This window comes from Elgaria multicarinata, chromosome 15 (genome assembly GCF_023053635.1).
Source record: "Elgaria multicarinata webbii isolate HBS135686 ecotype San Diego chromosome 15, rElgMul1.1.pri, whole genome shotgun sequence".
NCBI lineage: Eukaryota > Metazoa > Chordata > Lepidosauria > Squamata > Anguidae > Elgaria > Elgaria multicarinata.
The window spans coordinates 32,901,561-32,921,432 of record NC_086185.1 but is presented as its reverse complement, the minus strand read 5'-3'; the positions used below and the strand labels follow the sequence as shown (position 1 = coordinate 32,921,432).

The 19,872-nt window shown below is 44.4% G+C and overlaps 1 protein-coding gene across 2 annotated transcripts; it reads right to left on the bottom strand.

Moving 5' to 3' along the window:
* Positions 1-3,362: 3,362 nt before the first annotated feature.
* LOC134409078 (potassium voltage-gated channel subfamily C member 1-like) lies at positions 3,363-14,691 on the bottom strand. 2 transcript variants are annotated; one of them, XM_063141648.1, is made up of 3 exons: positions 14,624-14,691; positions 9,206-9,730; positions 3,363-5,556 (listed from the first exon to the last, which is right to left on the bottom strand). In XM_063141648.1, exons 2-3 carry the CDS (start codon positions 9,686-9,688, stop codon positions 4,762-4,764), a joined length of 1,278 nt encoding a protein of 425 aa, XP_062997718.1. In that variant the 5' UTR covers positions 9,689-9,730; positions 14,624-14,691; the 3' UTR covers positions 3,363-4,761. The 2 variants fall into 2 exon arrangements, with proteins under 2 accessions (XP_062997718.1, XP_062997717.1); XM_063141647.1 differs by lacking the exon at positions 14,624-14,691 and adding an exon at positions 14,039-14,080.
* Positions 14,692-19,872: the final 5,181 nt, after the last annotated feature.

The following is a 19,872-nucleotide window of genomic DNA, read 5'->3' as shown; positions in this document are numbered from 1 at the left end:
AGGAAGAGGGAGAACTATTGTCTCGCTAAGGGCTTCTTCACACTAGCAAAATAAAGCATGGTCATGACTGGCCACTCCCGGAAATTCATGGGTCCTTTTGACAACATTGCCAGGATATCTCCCATGGCTCCTCCCCCCTTGTTCCATAATAAAATAGATCAAACAAAAGCTGGAATAAACCCTAATGGTGCAAAACCAGCAGTGTCTAGAGCTGGGGTTGTGTTATGAACTTGCGGAGGAAGGACTTTCCCGTGGGTCTCTTCAGATGGGGGGAAATCACATTTCCTTACCACTGCTCTGCTTCCTGATTCTCTTCTGTGTTTGAAATGAGCAGACTTACACAGAGAAGAGGACAGCAGCAACCACGTGGCCTGTATATTTCAATGGGACAGCACATCCTAGTGGGCATTTTATAGCATAACCCCAGAAGAGACAGGTTTTCTGAAGTTCATTTTGTGATGGTAAAACTGAAAAAAGGAGCAGGAGACACTCAGGAGGTTGACTGTATCATCAAAAGGACCTGCGAAAATCCGTGACAAGAGTGCTATAAATCACTCATTTAAAGAAGCTCCGTGTCTGCAATCAAGGGAAAAGAGGGTAATAAACCTCCCTACAACAAAGGGGGGCAGATCTGATTCTCAAGTTCAATGAAGCTTACTCCCTAGTAAATATGCCGAGGGTCTTATGTCTACTCAGAAGTAAGTCACATTGTGTTCAATGGCGCTTACTCCCAAGTAAGTGTGCTGAGAGTCTTATGCCTACTCAGAAGTAAGTCCTGGCTTTCTTGGGGGCTCTGGGGGCTGAAAGAAATAGTACAGCAGAATTCATAGAATCATAGAATAGTAGAGTTGGAAGGTGCCTATAAGGGAGTCCAACCCCTGCTCAATGCAGGAATCCACCTTAAAGCATGCCTGAAAGATGGCTGTCCAGCCGCCTCTTGAATACCTCTAGTGTGAGAGAGCCCACAACCTCCCTTGGTCGTTGGTTCCATTGTTGTACAGTTCTTACCACCAGGAAGATATCCAGCCGGAATCTGGCTTCCTGTAACTTGAGCCACTCATCTGTGTCCTGCACTCTGGGATGTTTGAGAAGAGATCCTGAACCTCCTCTGTGTAACAACCTTTCAAGTATTTGAAGAGTGCTATCATGTCTCCCCTCAGCCTACTCTTCTCCAGGATAAACATACTCAGTTCTTTCATTCTCTCCCCATAGGGCTTTGTTTCCAGACCCCTGAACATCCTTGTTGCTCTCTTCTGAACCCCCTCCAGCTTGTCTGCATCCTTCTTGAAGTGTGGTGCCCAGAATTGGGCACAATACTCAAGATGAGCCCTAACCAGTGCCAAATAGAGGGAAACAAGTACGTTGTGTGATTTGGAAGCTATACTTCTTTTCATGCATCCCAAAATAGCATTTACTTTTTTTGCAGCCACATCACACCGTTGGCTCCTGTTCAGCTTGTGCTCTACAAGAATTCCAAGATCCTTCTTGCTTGTGGTATTTCTGAGCCAAGTATTCCCCATTTTGTAACTGTGCATTTGGTTTTTATTTCCTAGGTGTAGAACTTGGCATTTATCCCTATTAAATTTCATTCTGTTGTTTTCAGCCCAGCACTCCAGCCCATCAAATTTGATAAGCATTCCCTGCACCTGCTCATCCAAGTCATTAATAAAAATGTTGAAGAGCACTGGGCCCAGGACTGAGCCCTGCAGTACCCCACTCATTACCTCCCCCCCAGTTTGAGAAGGTAACATTGATAAGCACTCTTTGAGTCTGATTCTGTAGCCAACTGTGAATCCATCTAATAGTTGTTCCATCTAGCCCACTTTTAGCTAGTTTGTTAATCAGAATATCATGGGGCACTTTGTCAAACGCTTTGCTGAAGTCAAGATATATTAAGTTCACAGCATTCCCACAGTCCATGAGAGAGGTTACCCGATCAAAATATGAGATCAGATTAGTCTGACAGGATTTGTTCCTGACAAATCCATGCTGGCTTCTAGTAATCACTGCATTGATTTCAAGGTGCTTACAGATTGCCTTCTTTATAGTCTGCTCCAAATTTTCCCTAAGTATGGATATCAGACTGTCTGTAGTTCCCAGGTTCCCCCTTTTGCCCTTTTTGAAGATACGGACAACATTAGCCCTCCTCCAGTCATCCAGCACTTCACCCGTCTTCCATGATTTCGCAAAGATAATAGACAGTGGTTCATAAAATTGTTCTGCTAGCTCCTTTATCACTCTAGGATGTAGTTCATCGGGCCCTGGAGATTTGAAATTGTTCAAAGAAATTAGGTGTTCCTTGACCATTTGTTTATCAATCTCAAATTGCAATCCTGCCCCTTCAGCTTGTACTTAACTTTTTCCAGGGGGGTTGTAGACCTGCTTTTGGGAGAAGACTGAGCCAAAGTAGGAATTGAGCACTTTGGCCTTTACTTTGTCATCTGTTATTAATTTGCCATCCCCATTAAGCAGTTGAACCACCATTTCTTTCCTCTGTCTTTTATTATTCACGTTTCTGAAGGAAGCATTTTTATTGCTTTTAGCGTCCCTCGCTAGTCTCATTTCATTCTCAGAACTAGCCTTCCTGACACCTCTTTTCCCTATATATCTCACTTCTTCCTATATCATGCCAGCCTAGCAGCTTCTGCAGACAACTGCATGAATGTTATAAAGCCCTGAGGAAGAACGCAACCGCGTTCGAAACACATAGGCACCTGGTACTTTATTAAAACTTTTATTTATTTATTTATTACATTTTTATACCGCCCAATACCCGAAGCTCTCTGGGCGGTTCACAAAAATTAATACCACAATAAAACAACCAACAGGTTAAAAGCACAATTACAAAATACAGTATAAAAAGCACAACCAGGATAAAACCATGCAGCAAAATTGATATAAGATTAAAATACAGAGTTAAAACAGTAAGATTTAAATTTAAGTTAAAAATAAGTGTTAAAATACTGAGAGAATAAAAAGGTCTTCAGCTGGCGACGAAAGCAGTACAGTGTAGGCGCCAGGTGGACCTCTCTGGGGAGCTCATTCCAGAACCGGGGTGCCACTGCGGAGAAAGCCCTCCTCCTAGTAGCCACCTGCCTCACTTCCTTTGGCAGGGGCTCACGGAGAAAGGCCCCTGTAGATGATCTTAAGGTCCAGGCAGGTACATATGGGAGGAGGCGTTCCTTCAAATAACCTGGCCCCAAACCGTTTAGGGCTTTAAATGTCAATACCAGCACTTTGAATCGGGCCCGGACCTGGACTGGCAGCCAATGAAGCTGGAAAAGGACTGGCGTAATGTGATTTCGCCGCCCAGTCCCTGTTAGTAAACGGGCTGCCCTGTTTTGTACCAGCTGAAGCTTCCGGACCATTTTCAAAGGCAGCCCCACGTATAACGCATTGCAGTAATCCAAGCGAGAGGTTATCAGAGCATGGATAACTGTAGCTAGGCGATCTCTGTCCAGATAAGGGTGTAGTTGGTATATCAACCTAAGCTGATAAAAGGTGCTCTTTGCCACTGAGTTCACCTGTGCCTCAAGTGACAGTTCTGGATCCAAGAGCACCCCCAAACCACAGACCCGATCCTTTAGGGAGAGTGCAACCCCGTCCAGGACAGGGCAAACATCACCTCGCCGGACAGATGAACCACCCACTAAGGGGGAATCCGCACGTCGTTCTGAGATCGCTTCTAAGCGACCCCAGTGCGGCATGAAAGCGAGCGTGTAACTTGCCTTTTGAAGAGCCGACGAAGAGACGTCCTTCCCGCCGCCCCCGCCACCCGCAGACCTCCTCGCCGACCAGCGAGGAGAGCTCGGCTGAAGAAGGCGGGGTTGAGAGCGGAAGATAAGAAAGAAATGGACTGGGGAAACTGCTGCACTATCCCCAAGCACCCCATGTGGCAAGTTGAAGGGATATATAGCACAATAGCCCATGTTGATCAAGGGAACCACAAGTCACCGAGCAGTTTGTGAAAGCTTAGACTGTGGAGTTGGATGTCTGGAGTGAGATTGTGCAGCAGCCCACAATGTCTGCAGAAAAAGTGGGCCCTGGAACAAAAGGTTCTGAAGGCAAGGAACGTTGTGAGCGCAAAGACCCCTGCCAGGATTGACTTCTGTGGATCTGCTTGCATGCAGACGAAGGGTCACCCAAGCATCCTCAGCGTAAAAATGCTGATATCTACAGGCATTCCCAACAGTGTCCATGCCTGAACCACCACTTTCTCCACTTCTTGGAATACAAGGTTGTGATCTCCACTATGGTGAAAGGGGCAGAAAGATCATGGGTGTGGGAAGCAGCTCCAATGGAAGCGCTCAACTCCAAATGGACACCCACATTTTGGAGAGATGTATGGGATCAGCAAATTCAAACCTGTGCAGCCAATGCCTGAAACAAAACATTTTCCAACCAAATCTTACCAGAATCCAGCAAGCAATTGACTTTCTGCTGTTAGTCAGCACCCTAAAATTGGGGTACAAAAGCAATAATGGAAGCAGACCATGGACATAGATGCTTGGACTGAGATTGTGTACCCTCCATAAGGCACTGGAGAAAAAGCATTGAAGGCAAGAAACATAATGATAATGAAGGGCCTTTTTGGGACTGGACTCTATGAATACTTCTGTGTGCAGATGAAGTTTTGCTCAATAAAAGCAGAGGCATTAGCTGCTCAAATGGGAAGGCACATCAAGCATGTTCAATGTTGGGTGAGCTATTTGGAAGTATGTTTTGTTTTCCCACAGTTGGAAATATGGCACTCTGCAGTTCTCAGGAGGGCAGTATTGCCATTTGTTTCTTCATCCTTTTCATCTTCTCCTTGATTACAGCAGCATCATAATAGCCCTTGAACTTGATGAAGAAGATTGGGATTGGGATGATAATGGTTAGCACGCCACACACTGCAGTGCAGGCTGCTATAATTCGGCTAAATGTAGCAAAGGGTATTATGTCACCATAACCTACAGTGGTCAAAGTGATCACCGCCCACCAAAAAGCAGAGGCAATGTCTTGAATGTATATATCCTGGTCACCTTGGATGAGCTCTGCATAATAACAGAGGGCACCAAAGAAAAGGATTTCAATGGCAAAAATCATCATGAAGATGAAGATCTCTTTCAGGATTGACCTGAATGTGTAGGGCAGGACTCTCAACATCACAGGAGTCTCCACCAGCTTGAGTATCTTAAGGAGTTTGACAATATATACTGCACGGAAGAAGCCCAGCCAACATATGAAGACCTGAATTTTGTGGGTATGTCCAGTTGAGAAGAGCTCAATGAAAACTGGGAACAGGGAGAGGAAATCAACAACATTCAGAGGGTTTCTAAGGAATTTCTTTTTGTCTGGGCAGAAGGTGAGTCGTACGAAAAATTCAACTGTGAGGCACAGGATGAAGAAAAGCTCCAAATGGAGGAGATAAGGGGCCATATAGCATGAAGGTGCCTCTAAAACGTGGTGCAGAAGGTAGTGTGTATCCATGTTGAATCTTGATTCTGGTTTTGTCCTCACACAAAGGATGATGATGTTTGCCACATTGAGCAGCAGGGAAATGATCATCAAACACTATAAAGAGAGAAGAGGGTCCACCATCAGTTGCTGTGAGCATCAAACAGTACCAAACTCCATAATCTACTCTACATTTCCTGAAGTCCACACAGCTGATTCTCCTCTATACTTATTTCACATCCCATCATTATCTCTGCTGAAGTTCTTTCTGATGAGAACCTCAAGCAAGCCTGTTCCAAAACTAGTTGGATGAAAAATGGGGGATACTCTAATTTCCTTAGGATGGGGCCCTAGTGTCAACTGCTCATTTCAGTGAAAATGTTGAGCAGGGAAGCATTAGAACTACATCCCACATATTCTACAATGATACTGGCAACCCCTAAATATTCCAACTGGGGAACATGAGAAATCTAATTCCCTGTGTCTTTCTGTTCAGTCCTGGGAGGGACTGAAAACAGCATTTCCTATGCTCCCCAAGTTTAATGAACATTCCATGTGGCTCTCTACCAGAGCTTAAAGAAGGGGGCTTTAAGACCATGGGGATTACTCCCCCACCCCCTTCACAACATAAAGATTTAAGAAAGGTGAGGCTGGCAATCAGGAGAGCCAGCCCTTTTCCTTCTAATGTAGCCACTACCTACAGCCCTTCACTCCAGGAGAACTTCTCATTGGAAAGAGCAGGAAGGGACAGAATCTGTACTCTTTCAAGCTGCTTTCGGTTTCCTGAAATGATCCTTATGGAGGTGGGTGAGCTTTAACATTCATAATGACTAGTTTGGGCATATATGAATGCTGGGTCAAACTAAATGGGAGGTTCAGTTGCATTATTCTTTCATTGGATGGGTTTTTCCTTAATCTGAATAAGCCTCAAAGATTAGTTTCGCATGACACCACAAGCCTCAGTGGTTTGTCAGCTTGGTTGTTTCAGGGTGGCTTGTCATGACATCTGAACCTGGCCTGGCTTCCTCAGTGTGGTTTCTTAACTGTGTAGGGTGACCATATGGAAAGGAGGACAGGGCTCCCATATTTTTTAACAGTTGTATAGAAAAGAGAATTTCAGCAGGTGTAATTTAAATGCTGGCAGCACCTAGTGAGATTCCCTCTTCATCACAACAGTTAAAGCAGCAAGAAGCCTGACCTCTTGACCTGATACAAAAGAGGGCAGACCTCCTACAGCTTTAACTGTTGTGCTGAAGAGGGCATTTCATCAGGTGCTGCATGCATACAAATGACACCTGCGGAAATTCTCTTTTCTATACAACTGTTAAAGATACAGGAGCCCTGTCCTGCTTTTCATAGGATCATCCTATTACTGTGCACAAGCCACACTGAGCACCCATGGCTCGTTGCTGGGTTGTTCAAGGTGGCTTATTTTCAGAGTGGCTTGTCATGATGTGCAGACTTGACAGAGTGGCTCACCGGAAAGGTCTACGCAGCCACGTGTGGCAGAAAACCCAGTGGCAACTTGTCATTTCACTAGTACCCCCTCCCCCCTCCCCATCCACACCTTCTCCGATACATCATTACTTCCCTATAGAGCAATACTGTTTTTCCCCATCTTTGGGAAGATTTGCACATATTTAACATCCCCCCCCCCCCCCGCTTTCAGAGAGATTTGCACAAATTGAATGTTTTTTTTTACCTTTAGCATTTTTTTAAAAAACAAATGTTTTTGAGAGATTTGCAACTATTGTGCTTATCTGCAGTAACTGTTTTACTTTACCAAAATTGCACAAATCTCACCAGAAATTAAAAAATGTTTAAAGATGTGCAAATGTACTTGAACGTGGAAAAAATCTACAAAATAAACTCTACTCTGCTAATGAGTGCATTTGTGCCTGTTAACAGAGTAGGCTGCTGCGATTGTGCTGCAAAGGCCTGTGGGATACAGGCTGGAAGCTCATGGGAGGACAAAGGGGGAAATAAGCCATAGCAAGCCGCAGAGTGCCTGATCATCTCTCAGGAACAGCATGGCTTAGCAAGTGAACAACTCACCCACCATGGGTTGGTTTCAGGATGGTTTATTGTGACGTGCAAACCAGCCCAGTGGTTAGAAACAAGAATGGGAAGAAGTGAGGACTTCCTACAGCTTGACCATTCAAAATCACATCCATGTTGGTCAATTGGTGGCTACAACTTCAAGCAATGACTTGTATGCCTGAATGGTCCATGAGAAATACAGCATCACAGACAGAACTTGCTTCTTACCTCAGACACAAAACTTTCCAATCGAGCCCGTCCAAGCATTGAGCTGCCTCCCTTTTGGCATGCATGTTCACCCTTGATTAACCTTCCTCAAAGACATGTCTATACCAAGCATGTGTGAATGGACCAGCATAGATAGCATAACACCTTCACACAGATAGAAGTTTCATATCACCCTATGAGACTACATCACTGATGGCTGTTCATGTACTCATGCGCCAGTCCCAAAACTTGCATAGAACAAACATGTGGAGCAAGAACAGAACCATACTTCTGGCCTACCCCTGATGCTGCCAAACACAGAGCACTGTTCCTCACATGGCTTGCCCAGAGCCTCCTTAGCTACTCTGCATCCCTCAGGTGCATGGGAAAATGCTTGCCCCATCACCAGTGCTGCTGCTGCTGCTGTCCAGCTGGCTTCTGTTTGTAGAAGGTGGGGGTAGGACATCATCTTGTCCTTCACCTCAGGCAGCAGAATGTCTTGGGCTGGCTGGTGCTCAGAGTACCTAGGCATGGACACCTGTATGAATATAAATGCCCATGTTCGGACCTTCATCTCTCTCTGCAATGATCTGGGGCCCCGGAGAAACCCAGAGCACAGAAGTAACCCCAGCAGCGTAATCACTCCACCTCTTTAAGGGTGGAGGCGGATGTCTGAAAAGACCCCCAAGTGTAGAGCAATCAAGAGTAGAGGAGCTATGAGATGCACATGCACGTTTGAAGTACCCAAGGTAAATTCACCATGCCAGGGAAGTGAGACCCTCCTGTCCTCTCCAGGCACTGCTGGAGACCCCTTCCCCCCCTTGAGGGGGAATCTTTTGCCAGAGAGCTTTGGCTATTGGGCAGTATAAAAATGAAATAAATAAAATAATAAAATAAAATCTAGGAGCTCTTCCGGTGCTCTTCTGACTAATCCTAAGGGATGCCCCATCTCAATTAGCCTGCCTCTTGAGCGGCTGGGGCTGCCATTATCCAAAAGCCTGCCTCCTAGCTGCTGGGTGTGTGTGTGTTCCCCTCCCCTCTGCCCTTTTCAACCTATAATGAAAAAGCCACGGTTTGGCTTCCAGGGCTGCCTTCTCCAAATCCAAAAGTGAGCGGGCAGCTGTGTCTGGAGGGAAGGCGGGCAGCGGCCAACTGCTGTCTAACTATTCTGCCTCCTGCCCAGTGCTCTCCTGCATTATGACGTCAACCAGCAAATGGGTGACCCCAGGTGTGCAGCATGAGAGCTTGGGGGCATTTCTGTCATATGGCAGAACCAGTGTGGTTCTGTGATAGTCCTCACTGGCTTGGCCTTGCCTGTCTCAGAGGGTTGTTGTGTGGATAAAATGTGAAGGGGAGAATGATGCAGCCATGCATGCTGCTGTTGGAGGAAGAAATCAGATGCACACCTGAAAGTGATGACAATGTTTGACTGGACTTCTAGATCCCTCTGACCCTGGCAGCCCTTCCCCACCTCCCAGAGCCCATCTCAGATGTGCAGAAGAGATGGCTTCATCATTACCATGGCCCATAGAGAAGAATAGGGCTCTTCAAAGAGAGTCCATATTTGGGGCTGCCAGCGAGCCCACCAATGGCTGCTCCTCCTTTCAGCCTCGCTCAGGAGTCCACCCTGGGGATTGTCTTGCTGAGCGTCATAATCCTCCTGTTGGCCATCTGCCTGGCTAAGCTTTGTCCAGCAACAGGGTGCCAGTGGGGTATCTGTAATTCCCCAGAAGGCCAGCTCCTCCTCAAAGACTGACCGACAGATGCCCGCAGGGCAATGGAGGTGCCTGGTCCTGTAATAGTTCAGCACCTGCCCAAACAGCCGGGTGCTTCGGTCAAAGAAGAACTCTTGGGTGCTCGGATTGTAGTCAAACGCTGTGGCAGCCTGGGCGTCTGTGAGGCTGCACAGCTTGGTCCCTGGGAAGACTCTCAGGGTGCTGCTGTAAGTTTCATAGCGGACCCCTCCCACATTCAGAATGATCTTTCCTGTGGATGCCTCCATCTTCCAGTTGGACCGATGATCCAGCGGGGTTCCCTTATGGACCTGGGAAAACCAGAGAGAACAAACTGTCAATGCAGTTCAGGGTCAAGGTTCAGCCATCCTCCTTACCATTTTGAATGCAACAGTGGATCAGAAAACTCTCTCCCACACACCGTTCTGCCAGGGTTGCAGCTGCTTCAGGGATTGCTTCTGCATTAGTTAAAGAACACTAAGTGTGCTGGCATTTCATGATGAGCAACCAGATAAGGATGCCCCTCGGTTTGGCTGCCACTGATGATCGAACAACAACGTGCCTAGCAAGAAGACTTTTGACATTCTCTTGCTGGCAACAACAGCCGCCGCACCATTTTATACCACCCAGAGAGCTTCGGCTATTGGGCGGTATAAAAATGTAATAAAATAAATAAATAAATAAATAAATAAATAAGTGCACCCAGTCCTATTCATGTTTACTGAAAAACAAGTCCTACATTGGAGCCATAGGTAGGATCTGATGTTGCCTGCAAGCTAGTGGGACCCAGCACAAGCCCACTGGGAAGCTAGAACTCTGTAAAGTAACCAGAAAGAGCTGAAGCACCTACTTCCATAATGGGGCAGGTGGCTGGAGCTTGCAGAAGGAGCTCTGCTGAACTTGTCCCGTGCTGGGAATGAGCATTTCCGCTCTTCTCCAGGGTTTTCACAGACCTGCCTCTTGCATTTCACAGCTTGTTGTTTTCTTCTGCCACCCCTCCCCCTGAACACCTGTGTGTATATAACATATTTCCTTTCGGTGGACAAAGATAATTCAAAAACCTAACCAGATGGGCTCTATGCCATGAAAGCTTATCCCACGACACATCATTGTGTAGAGCTAACAGGAAGAGCAAACAGGAGTTTGACAGGGGAAGAGTAGGGGAAGAGGAGACCAAGGCCAGGGGGAGAAGAGAAGCCTCAAGGAAATCCAGGAGGCTGCCAATTCAAAGAGGCCGTGTGCTTGCCATGTGCTCCTGAGTGCTGAGTGAAGAAGAGAAGGGGTGGGTGTGCAGAGTTGCTGCACGGCCTGAAGGGAGTGTGGCCTGATTGCTGTTGATTGTTGTTGGCCTCCCAGCAACCTCATTCTGATTCCTGACTTGGAGCTGAGCAGCAGCAGGGAAGATTTTTTGTAAATGGCCCAGAGAGTTTCGGCTATTGGGTGGTATAAAAATGTAATAAATAAATAAATAAATAAATAAATAAATAAGAGCAGCTGGCCCAGCTGAAGTAGAAGCTAGAAAAGTAAGCCAGCTCTCAGAGAGCAAGCTAACAGGAGTTTGACAGGGGGAGTTTGACAGGGGAGGTCAAGGGGGAGGCATCAAAGAAAAAAAAAGGGGGGACACACAAAGAAAAACATAAAAAGAAAAAACACACAAAACCCCACCAAAAAACCATCTTTTCTCTTAATTAATTAATTAAATTACATTTATATACCGCCCCACAGCCGAAGCTCTCTGGGCGGTTTACAACAATTACAAATAGTAAACAAAAATTTAAAAACATAAAAACAGTATAAAAACAACAGTATCCATTTAAAAACTTTCTCCTACAGAAAGTGGAGGAAGGAACTAGAGGATCAGCAATCATTGACTTGATATTGACCGATAGGGATGACTTAGTGGATAAAGTGGGAGTTACTGGAACTCTGGGGGAAAGTGACCACGTCATACTTGAATTCTTGATTATGAAGGAGACAAAAGTTGAGTGTAACCATACATGTACTCCGGATTTTAGGAAAGCTGATTTTAATAAGCTGATTTTAATAAACTCAGAACTATGATAAGTAAGGTCCCATGGCAAATGAGCCTAATGAGAAAAGGAGTGCAGCATAGGTGGGAGTATTTAAAAAAGGAAATTTTAAAGGCACAGTTACAAACAATTCCAACAAGGAGAAAAGATAGAAGACAACAGAGGAAACCAATGTGGCTCCACAAAAAGCTTAGGGATGACCTGAAAACAAAAAAGGATACATATAGGAAGTGGAAGGAAGGCCAGGCTACAAAAGAAGAGTACAGACAGGTGGCGCAGAAGTGCCGAAATGGCGTCAGGAAGGCTAAAGCTGAGAACGAGCTGAGATTAGTGAGGGATGCTAGAAGCAATAAAAAGGCTTTCTTCAGATACGTGAGTAGTAAAAGACAGAGAAAAAATGGTGGTTCAACTGCTTAATGAGGATGGCAAATTGATAACAGATGACAAAGAAAAGGCTGAAGTGCTCAATTCCTACTTTGCCTCAGTCTTCTCACAAAAGCGGGTCTATGACCCCCCTGGAGAAAGTGAAACAGAAGTTGAGGGGGCAGGATTGCAGTTTGAGATTGATAAACAAAGGGTCAAAGAACACCTAATTTCCTTGAATGAGTTCAAATCTCCAGGGCCCGATGAACTGCATCCTACAGTAATGAAGCAGCTAGCGGAAGAACTCTCAGAACCTTTGTCTATTATCTTTGCAAAATCATGGAAGACGGGTGAGGTGCCAGACGACTGGAGGAGGGCTAACGTTGTCCCTATCTTCAAAAAGGGCAAAAAGGAGGAACCTGGGAACTACAGACCAGTCAGTCTGACATCCATCCCTGGGAAAATTCTGGAACAGATTATAAAGAAGTCAATCTGTAAACACCTTGCAATCAATGCGGTGATCACTAGAAGCCAACATGGATTTGTCAAGAACAAGTCCTGTCAGACTAATTTGATCTTATTTTTTGATATGGTAACCTCCCTTGTGGACTGTGGGAATGCTGTGGATGTCATATATCTTGACTTCAGCAAAGCTTTTGACAAAGTACCACATGACATTCTGATTAACAAACTAGCTAAAAGTGGGCTAGATGGAACAACTATTAGGTGGATTCACGGTTGGCTACAAAATTGGACTCAAGGACTACTTATCAATGGAATCTTCTCAAACTGGGGAGAGGCAACGAGTGGGGTACCGCAGGGCTCAGTCCTGGGCCCAGTGCTCTTCAACATTTTTATTAATGATTTGGACGAGGAGGTGCAGGGAACGTTTATCAAATTTGCAGATGACACAAAATTGGGTGGGATAGGTAATACCCTGGAAGACAGAAACAAACTTCAAAGTGATCTTGATAGGCTGGAGTGCTGGACTGAAAACAACAGAATGAAATTTAATAGGGATAAATGCTAAGTTCTACATCTAGGAAATAGAAACCAAATGCACAGTTAAAAGATGGGGGATACTTGGCTAAGCGATACTACAAACGAGAAGGATCTTGGAATTATTGTAGATCGTAAGCTGAATATGAGCCAACAGTGCGATATAGCTGCAAGAAAGGCAAATGCTATTTTGGGCTGCATTAATAGAAGTATAGCTTCCAAATCACGTGAGGTACTGGTTCCTCTCTATTCAGCCCTGGTTAGGCCTCATCTAGAGTATTGCGTCCAGTTCTGGGCTCCACAATTCTAGAAAGACGCAGACAAGCTGGAGCGTGTTCAGAGGAGGGCAACCAGGATGATCAGGGGTCTGGAAACAAAGCCCTATGAGGAGGGACTGAAAGAACTGGGCACATTTAGCCTGGAGAAGAGAAGATTGAGGGGAGACATGATAGCACTCTTCAAATACTTAAAAGGTTGTCACACAGAGGAGGGCCAGGATCTCTTCTCGATCCTCCCAGAGTGCAGGGCATGAAATAACAGGCTCAAGTTAAAGGAAGCCAGATTCCAGCTGGACATCAGGAAAAACTTCCTGACTGTTAGAGCAGTACAACAATGGAATCAGTTGCCTGGTGAGGTTGTGGCCTCTCCCACACTAGAGGCCTTCAAGAGGCAGCTGGACAACCATCTGTCAGGGATGCTTTAGGATGGATTCCTGCATTGAGCAGGGGGTTGGACTCGATGGCCTTATAGGCCCCTTCCAACTCTGCTATTCTATGATTCTATGATTCTATGATTTAGATCCAACTTTCTTTTTCCTGCCTGAAGACTAGACCTGTAACATGTAAAAGCTTTCACATGCTCTGCAAGAAAGATGGTTTATCATGCTTCTTTTGCTTTTCAAACCTCTAAGGGCTGCATAGATGCAAGGATTTTTATTATTTTTATTTTTTGCTAATTGGACTATTTCCTATGTGGAGAATAATTTCAAAGCACACACATCTATGTGGGAAGAAGCAGGGACACTCAAGTTGCCTGAAGATTGTCATGGCGAACAATTGTACACATACCTTTTTCACTGTGAGTGCATGCACAGGGATGTCATACTATCAGCCTTGCTGCACATACATGTGGCAAAAGGGATGTGTGCACCTTCATCATATCTGATAAGCAACTTTTGATAGGGATGGGGGAGAAATGAGTTCAGTTTGCCTTTTCATGCGAGCTTACCTAATTTTGTGCCTTTGAATAAATACACAAACTGAAACTCAGTTAGCTTTTGAAATTCACACGTCTCCTAATTGTGCAATAGAGTCCTCCAATAAAAAAAATTTTTTTGCTGAAAGCTGCACACAAAACTGCACACAGTGGAAATAACATTAAAATGCTTCATATTAGGATAATTGCTTATAAAAATATATGTTTGGCAAATTGTATACAAATGGGCACATACTAGAAGTAGCACAGACAAAAATGCAGATGAATTTTCATGCAAACTTTTTAAAAAATCTCTGTGTTCAGAATGAATCAAACTGAAGATGGCAGAAACTGAGAAAGTGACAGAAATCAAAGCTGATTCACCCAGCGCTACTCTTTACATCCTTCCAAAGCACTCTTCAGTAGTCAGCAAATGCTGTCTCTGCAAATGTTGCCTGTCATTTCAGTCAGGGTCTCTCATCCTTACTCCCACCCTGACTTAGTATCCTCTCTTTGCACCCTCCTTTTCTCATCTGCCTGCTAACAGCCTCTTTGCTACACAACGCACAGCCCATGTGAAGAATCCAACAAAAAAGCACCAGTGCCAACGCTCCTTACCTTCACACTTCAGAGGCAGCTGTGGGTGGCCAGAGAGGGAGAATGAGAAGAGGACGAAGACAACGAGGGGCAGAGCAAGTTAGTTGCATGAAAACAGGATGTTGGTGGCCCAGTTCCAAGTGTGGAGCTGCCTGATGCCAGGAAACAAAGCCGGCCAATCCAACAGAGAAGCCTATTGAGGACCGCCATTCCCGGTCACTTCTCTACTGACCTCCCTATCAGCAGTGACTTGCTGTTCTTCAGGGAAACATGTTTCAATGAGCCAGTAGGGCCCCTGTCAGTGGTGCGCCTCTCCCACCCACGGCGCCTCGAAGAGCACTGGTCTCTTGGAAATCCTCAGAGTTCAAAATGCCTTGGCTCAGTTCGAAACAGAATTGTTGTGCAACAAGGAAAAAAGAAACCAGAGCCAGAACAAATTGTTTCTTCCTCACTTTTTTCTTCTCAGGCCTCTCCCTGGTATTTTTATTCTTTCATGTAAAGATTAGCAAATGTTGCTTTTCTACACATGCAGCTGTTAAACGTTTTCTGGAGTACCTCAAATTTCTAATGTGAATTGTAGCGCAAGAGACAGAAGAGCATTATTTACAACTTCCCTGATGAGGGCCATATGTAAGGGTCTAAAACATGTTGGATTGATATTAAAAAAAAAATGTGTTTAGCCCATTGTTTTTTCTCTTGGTGGCCTATTTTTGGGATCCCATTTTGTTAGATAACAAGAATGGAACCCTGCATTCACCAGGATGTTCATTTCCATTGCAAACGCCTCTCATTTTCACTTCCACATGAGCAGCATTCCAATATAAACAGAAATCATGACCCTGTTCAGATGACACGGTAAGTCAGGGTGGTTAATCATTCTGCTTCCTGACTTGGAGCTGAGCAGAAGCAGGGAAGAGCAGCTGGCCCAGCTGAAGTAGAAGCTAGAAAAGTAAGCCAGCTCCCAAAGAGCGAGCTAACAGGAGTTTGACAGGGGGAGTTTGACAGGGGAGATCAAGGGGGAGACCTTTAAGGGGAAAAAAGGGGGGGGACAAAGAAAAACATAAAAAGAAAAAACACATAAAAACCCACCAAAAAATCATCTATTCATCTATTAAAAGGTTGTCACACAGAGGAGGGCCAGGATCTCTTCTCGATCCTCTCAGAGTGCAGGACACGGAATAAGGGGCTCAAGTTAAAGGAAGCCAGATTCCAGCTGGACATCAGGAAAACCCTCCTGACTGTTAGAGCAGTACGACAATGGAATCAGTTACCTAGGGAGTTTGTGGCCTCTCCCACACTAGAGGCCTTTAAGAGGCAGCTGGACAACCATCTGTCAGGGATGCTTTAGGGTGGATTCCTGCATTGAGCAGAGGGTTGGACTCGATGGCCTTGTAGGCCCCTTCCAACTCTGCTATTCTATGATTCTAAGCTAAACAATGGGCCTGTTCAGAAGATACCTTAAACCCTGCTGGTTAAGCAGCAGGGTTTAAAGTGTCTTGTGCGATACATTTGCTAAACCCTGCTCATTCACATTAATACATTATTTCATACATCATCACAACTATCCAGTGTTTCTATTTCCAAATTATAGACATCATTAATTAAACAATTATAATTCATCCAAAGTCCATAGCTGAAATACAGCTTGACCTTCAGTTTCCTAGATTCAAATTCAATGCTCTTAGCCATTCAACCTCACAGGTTCTTGACAGAAAGTCATGCAGCTTTCTGATAACTAAGTTCTATACATTAATTTGCTGAAAACCACAAGGAAGGTGTGTTTTGTGTCCTTTTGTCAGTACAAATTATTATTATTATTATTATTATTATTATTATTATTATTTACATTTCTATACGACCCCATAGCCAAAGCTCTCTGGGTGGTTTACAAAGGTTGAAACATTAGAACATAAGAACGTAAGAAGTGCTATGCTGGATCCAAGGGTCCATCTAGTCCAGCATTCTGTTCACACAGTGGCCAACCAGCCATCAGCCAGGGATGAACAAGCAGGTGTACATTGATGGTGCTATATAAATAAATAAAATAATAATAATGATAAAGCAGGACATGTTGTAACAGCACCCCCCTGCCCATGTTCCCCAGCAACTGGGGCACACAGGCTTACTGCCTCAAATACTGGAGGTAGCACACAACCATCAGGGCTAGTAGCCATTGATAGCCTTTGCCTCCAGGAATTTATCCAACCCCCTTTTGAAGCCATCCAGATCGGTGGCCATCACTACATCTTGTGGTAGTGAGTTCCATAATTTAACTATGTGCTGTGTGAAGAAGTCCTTCCTTTTATTTGTCCTGGATCTCCCACCAATCAGTTTCTTGGGATGACCCCACTGGGTTCTAGTATTTTGAGAGAGGGAGAAAAATGTCTCCCTATCCACATTCTGCATACCATGCATAATTTTGTACACACACATTAAACATTAAAAATTAATATACAAAATTTAAAACCATAGAAACATTAAAAAAATATTTATTTATTAAAAGCATTTATATCAATAAGATCTCAGGGCGGAGTACAGATAAAAGCATACAGTATAAAACAGTAAATATACACAGCTAAAAACAAATTAAACCATAAACCAAGTTAAAACAATATATAATTTAAAAGCAGTAGAACTATTAAAACAGTTTAAACAATGTGTTTTAAACAGTTCAAACAAATAGTCAACATACAAAGATAATATACATTTGAAAACAACTTTAAACTCAACATATGCTGTTAAATGCCTGGGAGAAGAGAAAAGTCTTGACCTGGCACAGAAATGATAATAATGTTGGTGCTAGGTGAGCCTTGCCGGGGAGATCATTCCATAATTGGGGTGGGGCACCACTGAGAAGGCCCTCTCCCTTGTTGCCATCCTCTGAGATCCCCTCAGAGTAGGCACCCAGAGGAGGACCTTAAATGTTAAGCATAGTGTATGGATAGGTTCATATCAGGAGAGGTGTTCTGTCAGGTATTGTGGACCCAAGCCATGTAAAGACCATGAGGCTGAGCAATGTTCCCCAAGCACCACCTTCTGGAGTCAACCAGCGCCTTGAATCGGTCTCAGAAACATACAGGCAGCCAATGCAAGTAGGCCAGAATCGGTCTTATATGTTCAAACCTCCTGGTCCTCATTATTAATCTGGCTGCCACATTTTGCACAAGCTGCAGCTTCTGAACCATCTTCAAAGGCAGCCCCATGTAGAGTGCATTGCAGTAATCGAACTTGGGGGTTACTAGAGCATAGACAACTGAAACCAGGTTATTCCTGTCCAGACAGGGGCATAGCTGGGCCACCAACCAAAGTTGGTAGAAGGCACTCCGTGCCTCTGAGGCCACCTGAGCCTCAGGTGACAAGAGATGGTTCTAGGAGAACCCCTAAGCTATGAACCTGCTCCTTCAGGGGGAGTGCAACCCCACCCAGAACAGGTTGGACACCCATTAACCGGTCAGAGGAACCACCCACTAACTGCATCTCAATCTTGTCTGGATTGAGTTTCAGTTTATTAGCCCTCATCCAGTCCATTGTCGCAGCCAGGCACCTGTTCAGCACATCCAAAACTCCATTTTGGCTGTATTTCTGTTAAATAAATCATGACACGGTGTAATATGTCATGTATTGTTGTTCATCTGAGGTTGTATTTATCTAATTTTTAGACCTGCTAAGGAACAGATGATTGTTATTATGTCCTGATATGTAAAATTATACAATTCCAAGAGGGTGTACTTTCTTTTTCACACGACTGTAATATCCCCTGAACAACTCTGAAAAGCTCTGCTGGGCGGCAAATTGAAGATTTGATACTGGAAGCAAGGTATTGTTGTTTTGCTGCCCTCAATGCCTCTGAGTATACCTTACTATGGGCACTTACCAGTGTTTGATTGCATCCACTAGGAATTCTTCTCCATCTGCACTCAATCTGTCTCCTATTTTGTTTCATCGCTCTCAGCTCTGGGGTGTACCACCAAGCCATATGAGCTCTACACAGGAGAGGGCGCTCAGGGGGGTTAATTTAGGTTTAAACATCACACTAATAGCACAACCCTATACCTGTCAACTCAGAAGTAAGTCCATTGAAATGATTGGGACTTACTCCTAGGTAAGTGTGTATAAGATGTCAGATGTAAATATTTACAGTCCAATTCCACATAGTTTTACTCAAAAGTAAATCCTAATATGTTCTAGCAGAGATGCTTCCAAGCAACAACGAACAGACCTACAGCCTAACAATTCCTTTAAAGAGCTCCATTATTATTCCTTTAAGGAACTCGATGATGATGATGATGATGATGATGATGATACTGTTCAAACCTTTGAGACTCCAAACCTATGCAGATTTACTTTGGAGTAAATCCCATTCTTATGTATATACGCATGTACGCCATCTCTGTCTTCACAATAAACCCATAAGGTTGGTTAAAGTGAGAGTTTATTACTGTGGCCACTCAGTCTCTCACACTATCCTATCTAATAGGGTTGTTGTGAGGACAAAAGAGGTTGTTAATTGTAGGACAGACAACTGTGCTGGACAGGAAATGCTGTTCCTCGGTATTGTGATTTTACTTGCATTTATTGCATCTAGGATAATGTTCTTAAATTATTAGCTATTATTAGCCTTTATAATAACTGTTTTTCAATGCTTATATTGCTATACCAGCTGTGTTTTGTTTATATCATTAGGCACTACAAGAAAGAGATCTTGGGGTTGTGGTGGACAGCTCAGTGAAAATGTCAAGCCAGCATGCGGCTGCTTTTAAGAAGGAAAACTCCATGTTAGGCGTTTTTAGACAAGGAATTGAGCATCTCCCCTATGGGGAAGGTTACAACAGCTGGTATTGTTTAGCTTGGAAAAAAGGAGGTTAAGGGGAGACTTGATAGAGGTGTACAAAATTATGTGTGGTGTGGAGAATGTGGATAGGGAGATATTTTTCTCCCGCTCCCATAATACTAGAACCCAGTGGGGTCCTCCCATGAAGCTGACTGGTGGGAGATTCAAGACAGATAAAAGGAAGTACTTCTTCACATGGTACATAGTTAAACTATGGAATTCAGTACCACAAGATGTAGTGATGGCCACCAATTTGGATGGTTTTAGAGGCAGGTTAGATAAATTCCTGGAAGAGAAAGCTAACAATGGCTACTAGCCCCGAGGGCTATGTGCTACCTCCAGTATCAGAGGAAAAAAGCTGTGGAACATGGGTGGGATGGTGCTATTGCACCCATGTCCTGCTTGTGGGTTCTTGATCAACAGCTGCTTGGCCACTGTG